This window comes from Macrotis lagotis, chromosome 3 (genome assembly GCF_037893015.1).
Source record: "Macrotis lagotis isolate mMagLag1 chromosome 3, bilby.v1.9.chrom.fasta, whole genome shotgun sequence".
Classification (NCBI taxonomy): Eukaryota; Metazoa; Chordata; class Mammalia; order Peramelemorphia; family Peramelidae; genus Macrotis; species Macrotis lagotis.
Window position 1 is genome coordinate 72,995,924 of NC_133660.1, and position 12,876 is coordinate 73,008,799.

The 12,876-nt window shown below is 33.4% G+C and overlaps 1 protein-coding gene across 1 annotated transcript in view; it reads right to left on the reverse strand.

The window, feature by feature from the left end:
- The window catches only part of TENM3 (teneurin transmembrane protein 3), a 3,314,517-nt gene that overhangs the window by 589,384 nt on the left and 2,712,257 nt on the right, over window positions 1–12,876 (reverse strand). The window contains exon 12 of the mRNA XM_074231559.1: window positions 12,276–12,554. Within this exon, the coding sequence (XP_074087660.1) occupies window positions 12,276–12,554 (279 nt within the window). The remainder of the gene's footprint in view (window positions 1–12,275; window positions 12,555–12,876) is intronic.

The window sequence follows — 12,876 nt, forward strand, 5'->3', positions numbered from 1 at the left end:
TTTGCAAATCAATGAATAAGAATATGGTCAGAAGCTCAGAACCATAATTTTAGCTCAGTCACTTAACTATGACTTTGGATAAATCATTTTACCTCCATGGCTCAGTTTTCTCATATGTAAAATGAAAGGTTTAGATTTGATAATTTTTGTCTCTATTGGTTCTATCATTTCTTTGCTCTTCAAATTATTTATTAATTATAGATCATCTTTCTCTAAATTTATGAACATTTGTAATCATTACAGCAAATTCTCCAAGAGTCTTCAGTAACCTTTTTCAATTTACTATATGGCCTAGAAGTAATAATACTGCACTGAAAAAAAAAAGCACCAACTTTAGTTTTGGCCTTTCCCTTAAATTCCTTTAAGTTCAGAACACTCCAAATTAATATTAATTTTTTTTTAGTTTTTTTTTTTTGTGCAAGGCCATATGGGGTTAAGTGGCTTGCCCAAGGCTACACAGCTAGATAAGTATTAAGTGTCTGAGGCCAGATTTGAACTCAGGTACTCCTGACTCCAGGGCCAGTGCTCTATCCACTGCACCACCTAACCACCCCAATTAGGATTAATTTAAAGTAATCTTACTATATTTCAATTTTTCTTTAGTCTTAACTTATTTCTGCTGCATTAATTCTGGAAAACTGAATCATGCCAACAAATAAACCTAATATTCAACATAAACTTCATTATCTCTCTCTTGATGTTAAAATTCCATAAATATGGATATCATTTTCACATATAGAGGGAAATAAATAATGAAATTATGTGTTTAAGTAAAATTATTCTAATATCAAATTAATTTTTTGAAATGTTAAAATATAAAAAAGTCTTTTAAGTCTATAAATTATACTCCAAATGCTTGAATATCTTTTAAATGAACAACAAAAAATCCCATCTTTGTTTTTGTGAGACTTTTTCTATGCTGGTGATAATTATAATAAAACTGATTCTGCATACTTATTGTTCTTTAATTTGTTAATTAAAATAAGTTAATAAATTAGTTTATCAATTAAAACAATTTTTACTTTTTTAAGGATGTAAAAATCACAACCAAAGTGAAAACCATCCATGTTCTGTTTTGATATGAACATAGCATGGTTTATTATTTAACCCCATGGTTAAATACACATTTACAATTTATTTTGAGATGAGTTGTATTATGTGTTACCTTTTGTGTATGAACATAAAGAAGCAAGATAGTGGATTCAGTAAGAATTAATATGCTGTTTTCTTGAAGAGTCATAGTTTGTCCAAAGACCTAGAATTCTGAAATCATATTTAGAAACTATAGTGTAGACATTAAGTCATTAAATCATATGTGGATATAGATATATGTGAAACTGACTTTTTTTGGAAGGGAGTACTGTGATTTGAATTTTGATTAAAATAATTGCAAACTGATTTCTTCTGACTTTTCTATCATTACAAGGTACCTAACCAAAAGAAAAAAAGATAGTGACCATACACCCAGTTTTTGCCACTACATTCCCAAGGACCCCTAATAGAATTCATACCTAAGCTATCACTTATTATGTTATAGATCCCATAACAATTATGGAATATTTTTTCCTCTTCACTTTTATATCATTAAACCCTGATTTCCTTTTAAAGTTTAGCTCACATGATATCTTCTATAAGATCATCACAGTTGCTAAGACCCTTCATCCAGAAATGACTAATTCTATTTTCTCTTGAAATGTAAATTTATTGAGGGCAAGGACTGTTTCATTTTTATCTTTTTATTATAAGTGACATGGTTGGTCATTTTCAGTCTTGTCTGACACTTTTTTTCCCTGGCTGACCACATTGTCCATGGGCTTTTCTTTGTAAATGTACTGGAGGGGTCTACCATTTCCTTATCCAGTGAATTGAAGCAAAGGGAGTGAATTACCCAGGGTCACAAAGCTATTACATGTTTTGAGGATGGATTTGAATATGGGTCTTCCAGCCTAGCTGAGCATTCTAGTTGTCCTAATGCACAATAAATGTTTGTTTAATTGAGCTAAACTGGAAACAGTAGCACCACCCTGAAGGAAAAGGTTACTCAGTTATTGCATTCCTTGAATATGCCTTGTGGGCACATTATATTTAAATAATACTGGGCTAATCTCTTGTCCATGGCTTTTTTTTTTTTAGGTTTTTGCAAGGCAAACAGGGTTAAGTGGTTTGCCCAAGGCCACACAGCTAGGTAATTATTAAGTGTCTGAGACCGGATTTGAACCCAGGTACTCCTGACTTCAGGACTGGTGCTTTATCCACTATGCCACCTAGCCGCCCCTGTCCATGACTTTTTGGGAAATTCTTGACATTTGAGAAAAGTGTCAATATTTTCATATTCCATTGCCTTATAAAGGGGAAAAAAATCATGGTCTGTAACAATTTCTGTAAACTCATTAATCTGCCTCTCAAACAATCATAAAATTGCTTTGGCAATTGTTGCTACAGAATAATTACAAGCCCCCCTTTGACAGGTTGATGTAGTCTTCCTAATAAAATAATTTATATAATTCCTTCAGGAAATATACACCTTTCCCATTTTAAAATACAATAATTACAGTAATTCAGTTTGGTAGACCTTATTCTTGCCATGAATATATTTTCTCTAAACTCTTTTAAGGGCAGTTGTTTCCTGGAAAAGTGTTTCCAATGTGGAAAAAAAACTCCAAGGGTATTATACTGACAATCCTCTCACAAACTTCCAACATCATGGTTAGCTATATAAGATCTTGGTCTGCACCAATTAGTGAGGCATTAGTGAGTTCTCAGAAGCAGGTATATTGCTAAGACCCCCAGGTAAGAAATAAAGACTTCAGGAATGATTTATTTCACTATGTAAACTGATCAGCATCAATTAAATGGTCTTTTAATTGACTGCCTAAGTAAGAGGCTATCAATGGAGAAAGCTACCTTGGAAATTTCCTTTGGCCAGAGGGGCCAGGAGAAGACTGAAATCTTTGAAGTCTCCTGCTATAGGGCTAATTATCAACACCTCTCAATAGACCTCTGCTTAATTGCAGTAAATTAAAAGAAGGTGTGGTTATGAATATAGGAGGGAAAATGGGAAAGTAAATGAAGACTCCACAAAGACCCCAAACCATATTTGCAGGTCTCTTTATTGAAATAAAGGGTCTCTTCTTATGGCGAATCTGCTTAATTAAGAGAATAAAGAAAGGAAATCATATGCTTTGGGACCATAATGCCCATGCAGATATTTAAAAATCCTCCTTTAAGTCAGTTTTTGGGGAGGATTTTCTGTTTGCTTTTTTTTTTCTTAACAGAAAAGGTCTTTGTTTTTTGTCCAGATTGGAGATGTGCTTTTGGATTAGGGGTCAGATTACTTGTAAAGTAGGGTCATCAAAATCCAATGAGTAACCTGGTAACAACACTTTGGGGACAGGAAGATACCTGAAATATGTAGGGCACTCTGGTAATTTTCCCTTTGATTTGGGAGGCTCATCACATTTATTTTGTCACATTTCAACAGCTTACTAGAACCACTGTTAATTGGAGGACATAAATCACTGCATCACTAGTATTTGCCCTGGTTACAAGATACTTGACTTGGAACAAAAAAATCAATACATGTCAAAGAAGGAATTACTCCAGCACCCTTAATTTAGAGTAAGATTTACATTTTAAATTCTACATAAAACTCATGTATGCTGTCAACTATTTTTTAAAATGATTTTTTTCTTCCCCTCTTCCAAGACTGGTAGAGGTTGTATAGGGTGGGAGAGAATAAATGTTACATTTGTTTTGCATCTCCACTGATATGGAGACTTGTGACATGGTCGGAATATTTTTTTTTTACTCTCATGGGATACATAGACCATCAAAATTTCATTAGCCTCACAGCAGTTCTAGTGCCTTCTGCACTTGGACTGTTGGCCTCCCTATCAATAAATAAATGAAATCTAATCCTTTTTTTTAGTGACTAAACTCTTCTTTGAAGCTGTAATTAGAACATCAGACAGTCTACTTGCATAATTTTATTAATGTTGGGGGGGGATCTATATTTACAGTTTTTCTACATGCCAAAAAATAAATAAATCAAATGTTAAAATCCACAGATGAAACTACCTTGGAGTCAAATTCTTATTGTCACATCATTATGGGGAATCCTTTGACCCACTTTCTTCTCGGATGTCACACAAAGACACACACACACAGACACACACACACACACACACACACACACACACACCCCTTCCAAGATGGTTTTCTTGACACAACTTTAAATGAAGCCTCTAAACAGATCTTAAAGATATAGATCCCACCAAAAGAAGAGCAAAACAAATTCTCAACTCAAGATATTGAGGAGAAACTTCAGCAAAAGTGTATCTTTGGGGGGGGGGGGTAAAGGGGAAGTATAACCCAAACCGGGGGGTGGGCAGTGAGAAGCTACAGCACAGCTTAAGATTTGGCTCAACAAACCAGCAGGAAGGGTTCCAAACCCAGACAAAGTCTGAGCCCTGGGAACTCTGGGGTAACAGACAGGACTGGGTTAGTAACAAACCTCTACATAGGCATCAGTGGCAAGCAATAACTCAGGAACCAGATCTCAGCCCCAGTCCCAAAATTTGGAACTGTACTCCCTATAACCCAATTTATCAAAATGAGCAAAAGCCCAAAAAGAACGCTAACCATAGAAATCTACTAAAATCTACTAAAAATGCCATCTCAGAAAAAAAGAAAGTAGTGACAAATTACCTAATGAGAAGTCTCAAAGGAGTTTAAGCTCTTGGAAGAACTGAAAAAGGATTTTAAAAAACAAAGAAGACACAGAGAAGAAAAATGGAGGGGAAAAAAAAGAAATAAGAGCCATATAGGAGAATAACGAAAAAATTGACTGAAGAAATCAACTCCTTTAAAAGTAAAAATGACCAAACTTGAAAAAGAGTATAACTCATAAACATAAAATAAAATAATCTATCTGGAAAAGAAAATAACTTATTTAAAAAGTAAAATTAACCAACTGGAAAAGGAAACACAAAAACTAAGTGAAGAAAATAAAACCCTAAAAACTGTACAAGTGGAAACTAATGACACCAAGATTCCATCAAACAGGACCAAAAGGCTGAAAAAAATTGAAGAAAATGTGAAATATAGTTTAGGACAAACAAATGACCTATAAACTAGACCCAGAAGAGATAGTTTATGAATTATTGGTCTACCTGGAAGCCATAGTAAAAAAAAAAAAGATCCTGGAAAATCTCTTTCTGCACTAATATCCTAGAATAAAAAAATTTCATAGTTTTTGAAAAACACCTCCAGAGAGACCCCAGAATAAAAACGCCAAGGAAATTAATAGCCAATTCCAGAATTCTCAACTAAAGGAGAAGATACGCTAACAGCTAAAAAGAAGCAATTTAAATACCAAGGAAGCATAATCAGAATTACACAGGACTTTTCAGTTTCAACATTAAACAATCAGAGGCCCTGAAATATGATATTCTGAAGGTCAAAAGACCTTGGATTATAACTAAAAATTAACTACCCTGAAAAATTCAGTATATTCTTTCTGTGGAAAAGACAGAGTTTTAATGAAAGAAGACTTGCAAAATTTTCTGATAAAAAAGAATAGAATTCAAATACAGATTCAAGAGATGCATAAAAAAGCTAAACAGAAAGGAGAAAAAAAATGCTCGTCAAGAACATTAAACTGTATACAGTCCTTACAAGGGAAGATAATAATCTTAAGAATTGTATTTCTCTTAGTATAGTTAAAAGAAAAAATACTTAGAGAGAAGGTATTGGTATAGGATGACCAGAAAACTTGAGTTTTTAGCCAATACCTTAGCTAATGAGGGTTAAATATAACTACAAGGATTGTACTAGAGAATATGGGTATAAAGGAGTCATGAAGTGATGTTGATTAAGAGGGTTGTATTTTCTACTGGGGCAGAGAGAGGGAGAGTACTTAAAGGGTGTGTATATAATATTAAACCACAAAGTGATATTATTTTATTACATATTTTAGTTAAGGAGGGTTGTAGTACAATAGGGATGGAGGAAGTATACTTAGAGGAGCTGGACATAAATAGATCATGAAGTGATCTTATCTTATTGCATAGTTTAATTAACTAGGGTTGTAGTGCTATTGTTGGAGTATTACTGAGTATTACTGAGAGGGAAAAAAGGGACCCAATATTTTAGTGAGGGAGAGTAAATGCTGTGTTGGAGTGCTATAGGGGTAGAGGGAGAAAGAATACTCAATACTTTGGTGGGCGAGGGTTGTAAGTACCATGGCTAGAGCACTATAGGGATAGAAAAAGAATGTGTAGTTAGAGGGACTGGACATGAAGAAATCATGAGGCAATTTTACTTTGCTTGATGCTTTGGCTACAATTGGACGAAGAATGATTAGAGGGGGAATGGTATAAATGATTCGTGAAATGATTTAGCTTTGCATGATGTTTTGGCTCATGAAGATTGTGTGTCCATGGAGGGTACTTGAGAAAGGGTGTTGTATAAATTGACTATAATTTTATTGTTGTTTATGACTCTTGAGATGTGTTTTTCTAATAGAACAGAAGAGGGTAGTGACTTAGACAGTGATTATGAGACAATATTGGTTATCAATCAATCAATCAATCAGTCCTTGAGAAAGATACATCTATTAAGACAGATAAAAGAAGTATATTTTTGACAGAGGGTTTGTAGGCACAAGACAGGGTTACAATAACAAAGATAAAAAAAAAGTATTATACTAGAAGAAGGGCAGTCATTTGAGGATAAATAACACCACATGCAGAGAGACAAAGACCTATTATAGTAAAGGGAAAGAAGGGAGGGTTTGAATACCGAGTAAATCCTACTCTTAACAGATTTGGCTCAAAGAGGAAACAACATACATACAATTGAGTTTTAAAAATCTACAGGGAAGTAAGGGGGGAAAGGGGAAGAAGAGACTGATAAAAGTAAAAGTGAAAATTGAAGTAAAAGTTAAAATTAGAAAGAAAAGCTTAAGGGGAAAGGGAGCAAAATATTGTTGATGGGGAGGAAAGATAGCATGGAGGGAAATACAAAGTTAACTGTAAATAAGAATGGGAAATACTCTCCCTCAAAACAAAAGCAGATAGCAAAAAACTATAATACTTCAATATGTTGTTAACAAGAAAAACAATTGAAGCAGAGAGATATACACAGGATAAAAGTGAAAGACTGGAGCAAAATATATTATGCTTCATTTGAATTTAAAAAACCAAGAGTAGCAATCCACTCAGACAGACAAAAAGAGATCTCACTAAAAAGGATAAGGAAGGAAACTATATCTTCTTAAAAGGCACCATAGGCAATGAAGTAATGAAATAATATTATTATTATTAAACAAATATACCTCAAGTGGTATACATCCAAATTTTTAGGGGAGGAACTATACAAATTACAGGGAGATATAGGCAGAAAAACTATCATAGTGGGGGACCTCAATCTCCCTCTCTCAGAATTAGATAAATCTAATCACAAAATAAGCAAGAAGGAAATTACGGTGAATAGAATCTTAGAAACCTTAGAAATGAGAAAAAATTGAATGAAGAGAGAAAGGCATATACTTTTTTCTCTGAAGGACATGGCACCTATATTAAAACTGACCATGCATTATGGCATAAAATCCTTATAATCAAATGGATAAAGGCAGAAATATGAAATGCATTCTTTTCAGATTATGATGTAATAAAAATTGCATGTAATAAAGGGCCATGGAAATATAAACCAAATGACCCAATTTTAAAGAGTGAGTAAATCAAACAACATATCATAGAAATAATCAACAGTTTCATCCAGGATAATTACAACAATGAGATATCATTCCAGCAGCCAAAGCAGTTTTTAGAGGAATTTTTTTTATCTCTAAATGCTTACATGAATAAAATAGAGAAAGAAGAGATCAATGAATTGGGCATACAACTAAAAAAAGTTAGAAAAAGAAAAAAATTAAAATATCCAATTAAATACTAAATTTGAAATTCTTTTTTTTTGCAAGGCAATGGGGGGGGTAAGTGACCTGTCCAAGGTCATACAGCTAGGTTATTAAGTGTCTGAGGTTACTATTAAACTCAGGTCCTCCTGACTCCAGGGCCTGTGCTCTATCCACTGCACCACCTAGTTGCCCCCCAAATTTGAAATTCTGAAAATCAAAGGAGAAATTAATAAAATTGAAAGCAAGAAAAACCATTGATCTAACTAGTAAAACTAAGAGTTGGTTTTATAAAGATACCAATAAAATAGATAAATCTGTACTTAATCTGATTTTTTAAAAAAAGAAAAAATCAAATTTCAAGTATCAAAAATGAAAAAGGTAAATTCATCACCAATGAGGAGGAAATTAAATTGATAATTCAGAGCTATTTTGCCCAACTATATGCCAATAAATTTGACAATCTGAGTGAAATAGACAAATGTTTACATAAATATAACCTACCCAGATTAAGAGAAGAGGAAGTAAAATACTTAAATAATCCCATTTCAGGAAAAGAAATTAAAGAAACTATCAATAAGCTCTCTAAGAAAAAAATCTCCAGGCCCAGATGGATTTATGTGAATTCTCTCAAACATTTAAAGAACAATTAATTCCAAATCTATGTAAACTATTTTAAAAAATAGCTCTGCCAAATTCCTTTTATGACAGCAATATAGTACTGATACCTAAACCAGCAAGAGAAAAAAATTATAGATATTTAGCAGAGATTGCAAGAAGTTATTATTGGGATAATACACCATGATCAAGTAAGATTTCTACTAGATAAGTAGGGATGATTCAATATTAGGAAAACAATGTAATTGAACATATCAATAACAAAACCAACAGAAATCTTATGACTATCTCAATAGTTGCTGAAAAAAAGCATACATCTATTCCTATTAAAAATACTAGGGTGTATAGGAATAAAAAAAGTTTCCCTTAAGTAATAAGTAGTATTCATCTAAAAACCATCAATGAACATTATATGTAATAGGGATAAATTAGAAGCATTTCCAAAAAGATCAGGGGTGAAACAAGGATGCCTATTATCATCACTGATATTCAATATAGCATTAGAAATGTGAGCTTTAGCAATAAGAGAAGAAAAAGAAATTGAAGGAATTAGAATTGGTAATGAGGAAGCAAAACTTTCACTCTTTGTAGATGATATGATGGTAGACTTAGAGAATCCGAGAAAATCAACTAGCACTATATGGAGTAAGTAGAGGAGAAAGGAATATCCATTTGAAGACATAAATGACTTCAGAAAAAGTAAACAAAACAAGAGAGTTAGAGGAATTCAGTATTAGGTATGTCAATAGTTAGTGAATCTGTATCAGATTAAATTTCATGCAAGGAATGTGTGACATTTTAATGTTTACAGATTTGAGTCTATATGAAGCTAGTAAAGGGAGAAAGAATAATGACTAAAATGGGAAATATTTATGAAAAATATGCCTCAGATAGTGAGATTTTATATGAAAAGCATATTAATACAGAGAAAATGAAAATATATAAATAAATATAATTTTATTGGCTTCATTGTTGTTTCATGACCTAATGTCAAAACCATTATCTCAAGTACAAATAACACTCCCACTAGAAATTCATGTTTCTTCCCCATTTTTATGCATTTGATGATTTCAAAGCTAAGTTTACTCCTTATGATTTATCTTAAAAATTTTAGGCTGCATGTAATCAATTTGAAGGAAGAGGAGAACATCTTCTTAATAAATGTTTACTTCACTATGTATACAGATATTATCAACTCATTTGATTCTCATAACCAAACTATGAGGTCGGTACTATTCTAAAGTAAAATCCATGATATAATGAGAAAGTAAGGTTGGGAGTCAGAGGATCTGGGTTCAAATCTTCTTCTGCTCCTTATTACCTATGTTATTTTGATTAAGAAGTTTACCTCAGGGCAGCTAAGTTGTACAGTGGATAGAGCACAGGCCCTGGAGTCAGGAGGACTTGAATTCCAATCTGGCCTCACACACGTAATACTTATTTGGCTGTATGATCTTGGGCAAGTCACTTAACCCATTGCCTTGCAAAAACAAGAACAAAAAGAGTATGTGAGACACATTTCTGGATATAACTCATATAGATTACTAATATTTGTTAAAATGATTTTTCCTTTCTTTTTAGGAAGGCTAGATGTAGTAGAAAATAAAAAGCAATTGCTTATTAATTGAAAAATATATTGAATTTAAAAACTAAAACAAAACACCTATGAAGTTTATAATAACTCTAGAAAGTGGTGTTTTCTCTGCTAGTTGATAATATAACATCACAGAGGTAAACAAGCAAAAGAAAACACCATATTAGGTTAACTGAAAGCTGCAAAATTTGTAATATTTGTTTTATTAATGAGGAAATTAATTATATTTAATCTTGGAAAGCATATGAAAGTGGTAGATAATATAACTTCCATTATTTCTTTTAGTTTTAAGAATATGATAAAATTGATTCATACACTCTGAATATAGAAGTAGTTGGGCAGGTGGATTGGGTAAAAAAGTTTACTAGAGATAATCCAAGAAAATATAATAAAAAGTTATTGTCATTATTATTGTCATTATTATATTATCATATAATTTAGGAGCAAGTGATTTGAATGGAACCAGAGTAACTCTGTATGTGTGTATACCTCCAAAGAGGGGAAGAGAGGGAGAAGGTTTATTTTATTTTATATAATTAGATGTAGACTCTGGATTTTAGCATGAAGATCCATGTGAATATATCCCTTGGATTAATTAGGGCAAAAAGGGTAGAGATGGGAGAGGGATGGGAATAAGGATTTTGGAATATTATTTTAAATGATCCTCACAATCACCCTGTGAGGTAAATATTATTATTATCTTCATTTTACAGATGAGAAAACTGAAGGAAACAGGTTAAGTGACTTGTCAGGGTCATTCCTCTAGGAATTCTCTAAAACCAAATTTGAACTCATGTCTTCCTGTTTCCATCTTCAGTGCTTTATCTACCACCCTATCAGCTGCCTCTGGTAACTATTCTGGGGGGAAATTGGATAGCATATTTTTATCTCTCAAATTATTTTTGGCAGGTTTTACTGCAACCCAGGCACGACCATTTTTTCTCAAAAACATTTTAAGAAAATATCACAATGGTTGGTGATGAAGATGATTTCACACATAACAAATAGTGAAGTATTGAAAATGTCAAATTTGTCTTTAAAAAGACACAGGAAAACAGTACTGGTTGAAACTGGAATCTAACAATCATTATTAAATCTTTCTATTTGCAGACAAGGTTATCAGAGCAAAAAAAAAAGTCAAAACTAAAATCCAAAGTAAAACAGCCCTCTTCCCTATTTGCAATTCACACCAATCTCCTCTTTATTCTCCTTTCTGTTTTTTAATACATCTTAGATATAAAGCATTAATAATTACATTGGGCCCTTAAGTTCATGGTTTATATTAAATACTTAAGAGAAATGTGTCTTTTGTTATGTGGTACCATAGAGCTCAAGGCTTCACATTCTTCCCTTAAACATACATGAAGCTATGATTGTTAGAAATCAAGCATATTTTTAAAAAGTAATATTAAAATAAATTCTGATCTTTATTACCTCTTTTCCTACCAGCAAGAAGAAAAAAAAAACTCTAATAATGGATAAAAACTGTTTGTCTTTAAAATGTGCCAAGCTGCTATTTCGATTTCAGAAAGTCTAATGGGGGGCAGGGGGATAGGGTGGTGGGCATAGATTTTAATTGCATAGTAATCCAGTCTCTAAAGCACTTCAAAGGCCACCCTCTCCTCTTTACCATGATTTCAATTGCTCTCATCAACTGGTAAGTTTAAAGCACAATCAGATTTGTTCTTCAATCACCAGAGCCCTGTTAATAAACTATTCTATGTGCTCACTCATCCATTCGAAGATTCTGCAACTTCTTTGAGATGTCTTCAAGAGGAATTTACAAAGACATCTTTGATTGCAAGCTGCCCTGGAGGATAAACTTTATCGCCCCTTGCTTCCCTACTCCACTGAGGATAACAGGTGACATGGTTTAAGATAAGTCAAAGCTAATCTTTTCCTTCTTCCCCCCCACTTAAATATGGTCAAACTATTCTTCCAAAATGTAACTCAAACATCAGGTTCACATAATTTAGCCAACTGATAATAAATATTGATCCTTCCCCTCCCAAAATACATTTTTGAGGTCATTTCTCCAATTTGACTGCATTTTTTAAAAAATTCCATGTCAACCATATCAACGAATCAGTGAAAAGCCAACATAAAAACCAAACCAAACCAAAATAAAAGACAGAATTCTAAACTTACCATTCTCACTGTCCGACTTGTTTTCATGCTCTGTATCAGTGAGGGTGAGGGCTGAGTTGGACCGACTTGACAGGCAGGAACTTCGGCCCGATTTGACCCCCCTGCCCCAAAGTCTCATGGCATGCTCTGGGGACATCACTCCTTCATTTTCTGTATCAGCATCTGACCCTGCACTGATAGAGTAACCTCTGTGGGGGAGCCCCATTTCCGCACAAAATGCCAGTCCTCTTCGAGTTGCTGGTTCACAAACTCCTAACTGCCTTAGGGTAAAATTCTGTCCTAATTAGGGGGAAAAAAAGATAACAAAAAGTGAGATTTTTTTTTTTTTAAAAGAAAGCCTCCCTATAAATAAACACTCAAACATTCTGGTTTCCCAGCTAGCAAATCAGTACAAAGTGCCTATTTACGTTTTGCTAATGATCTGGACAAGTGGTTCCCTTATCTATGGTGCTCCAATATTCTGTGTAAATGGGGTTCCAAAGTCTTTACTGAAGTTTTAAGCTTCAGTTTTGGGGACACATTTTAGGAGGGTTTCTGCCTTCTGCTTATATCTGTCAACACCCCATTTGAGGAGGCTGACACAAGTGGCAAAGACTACAGA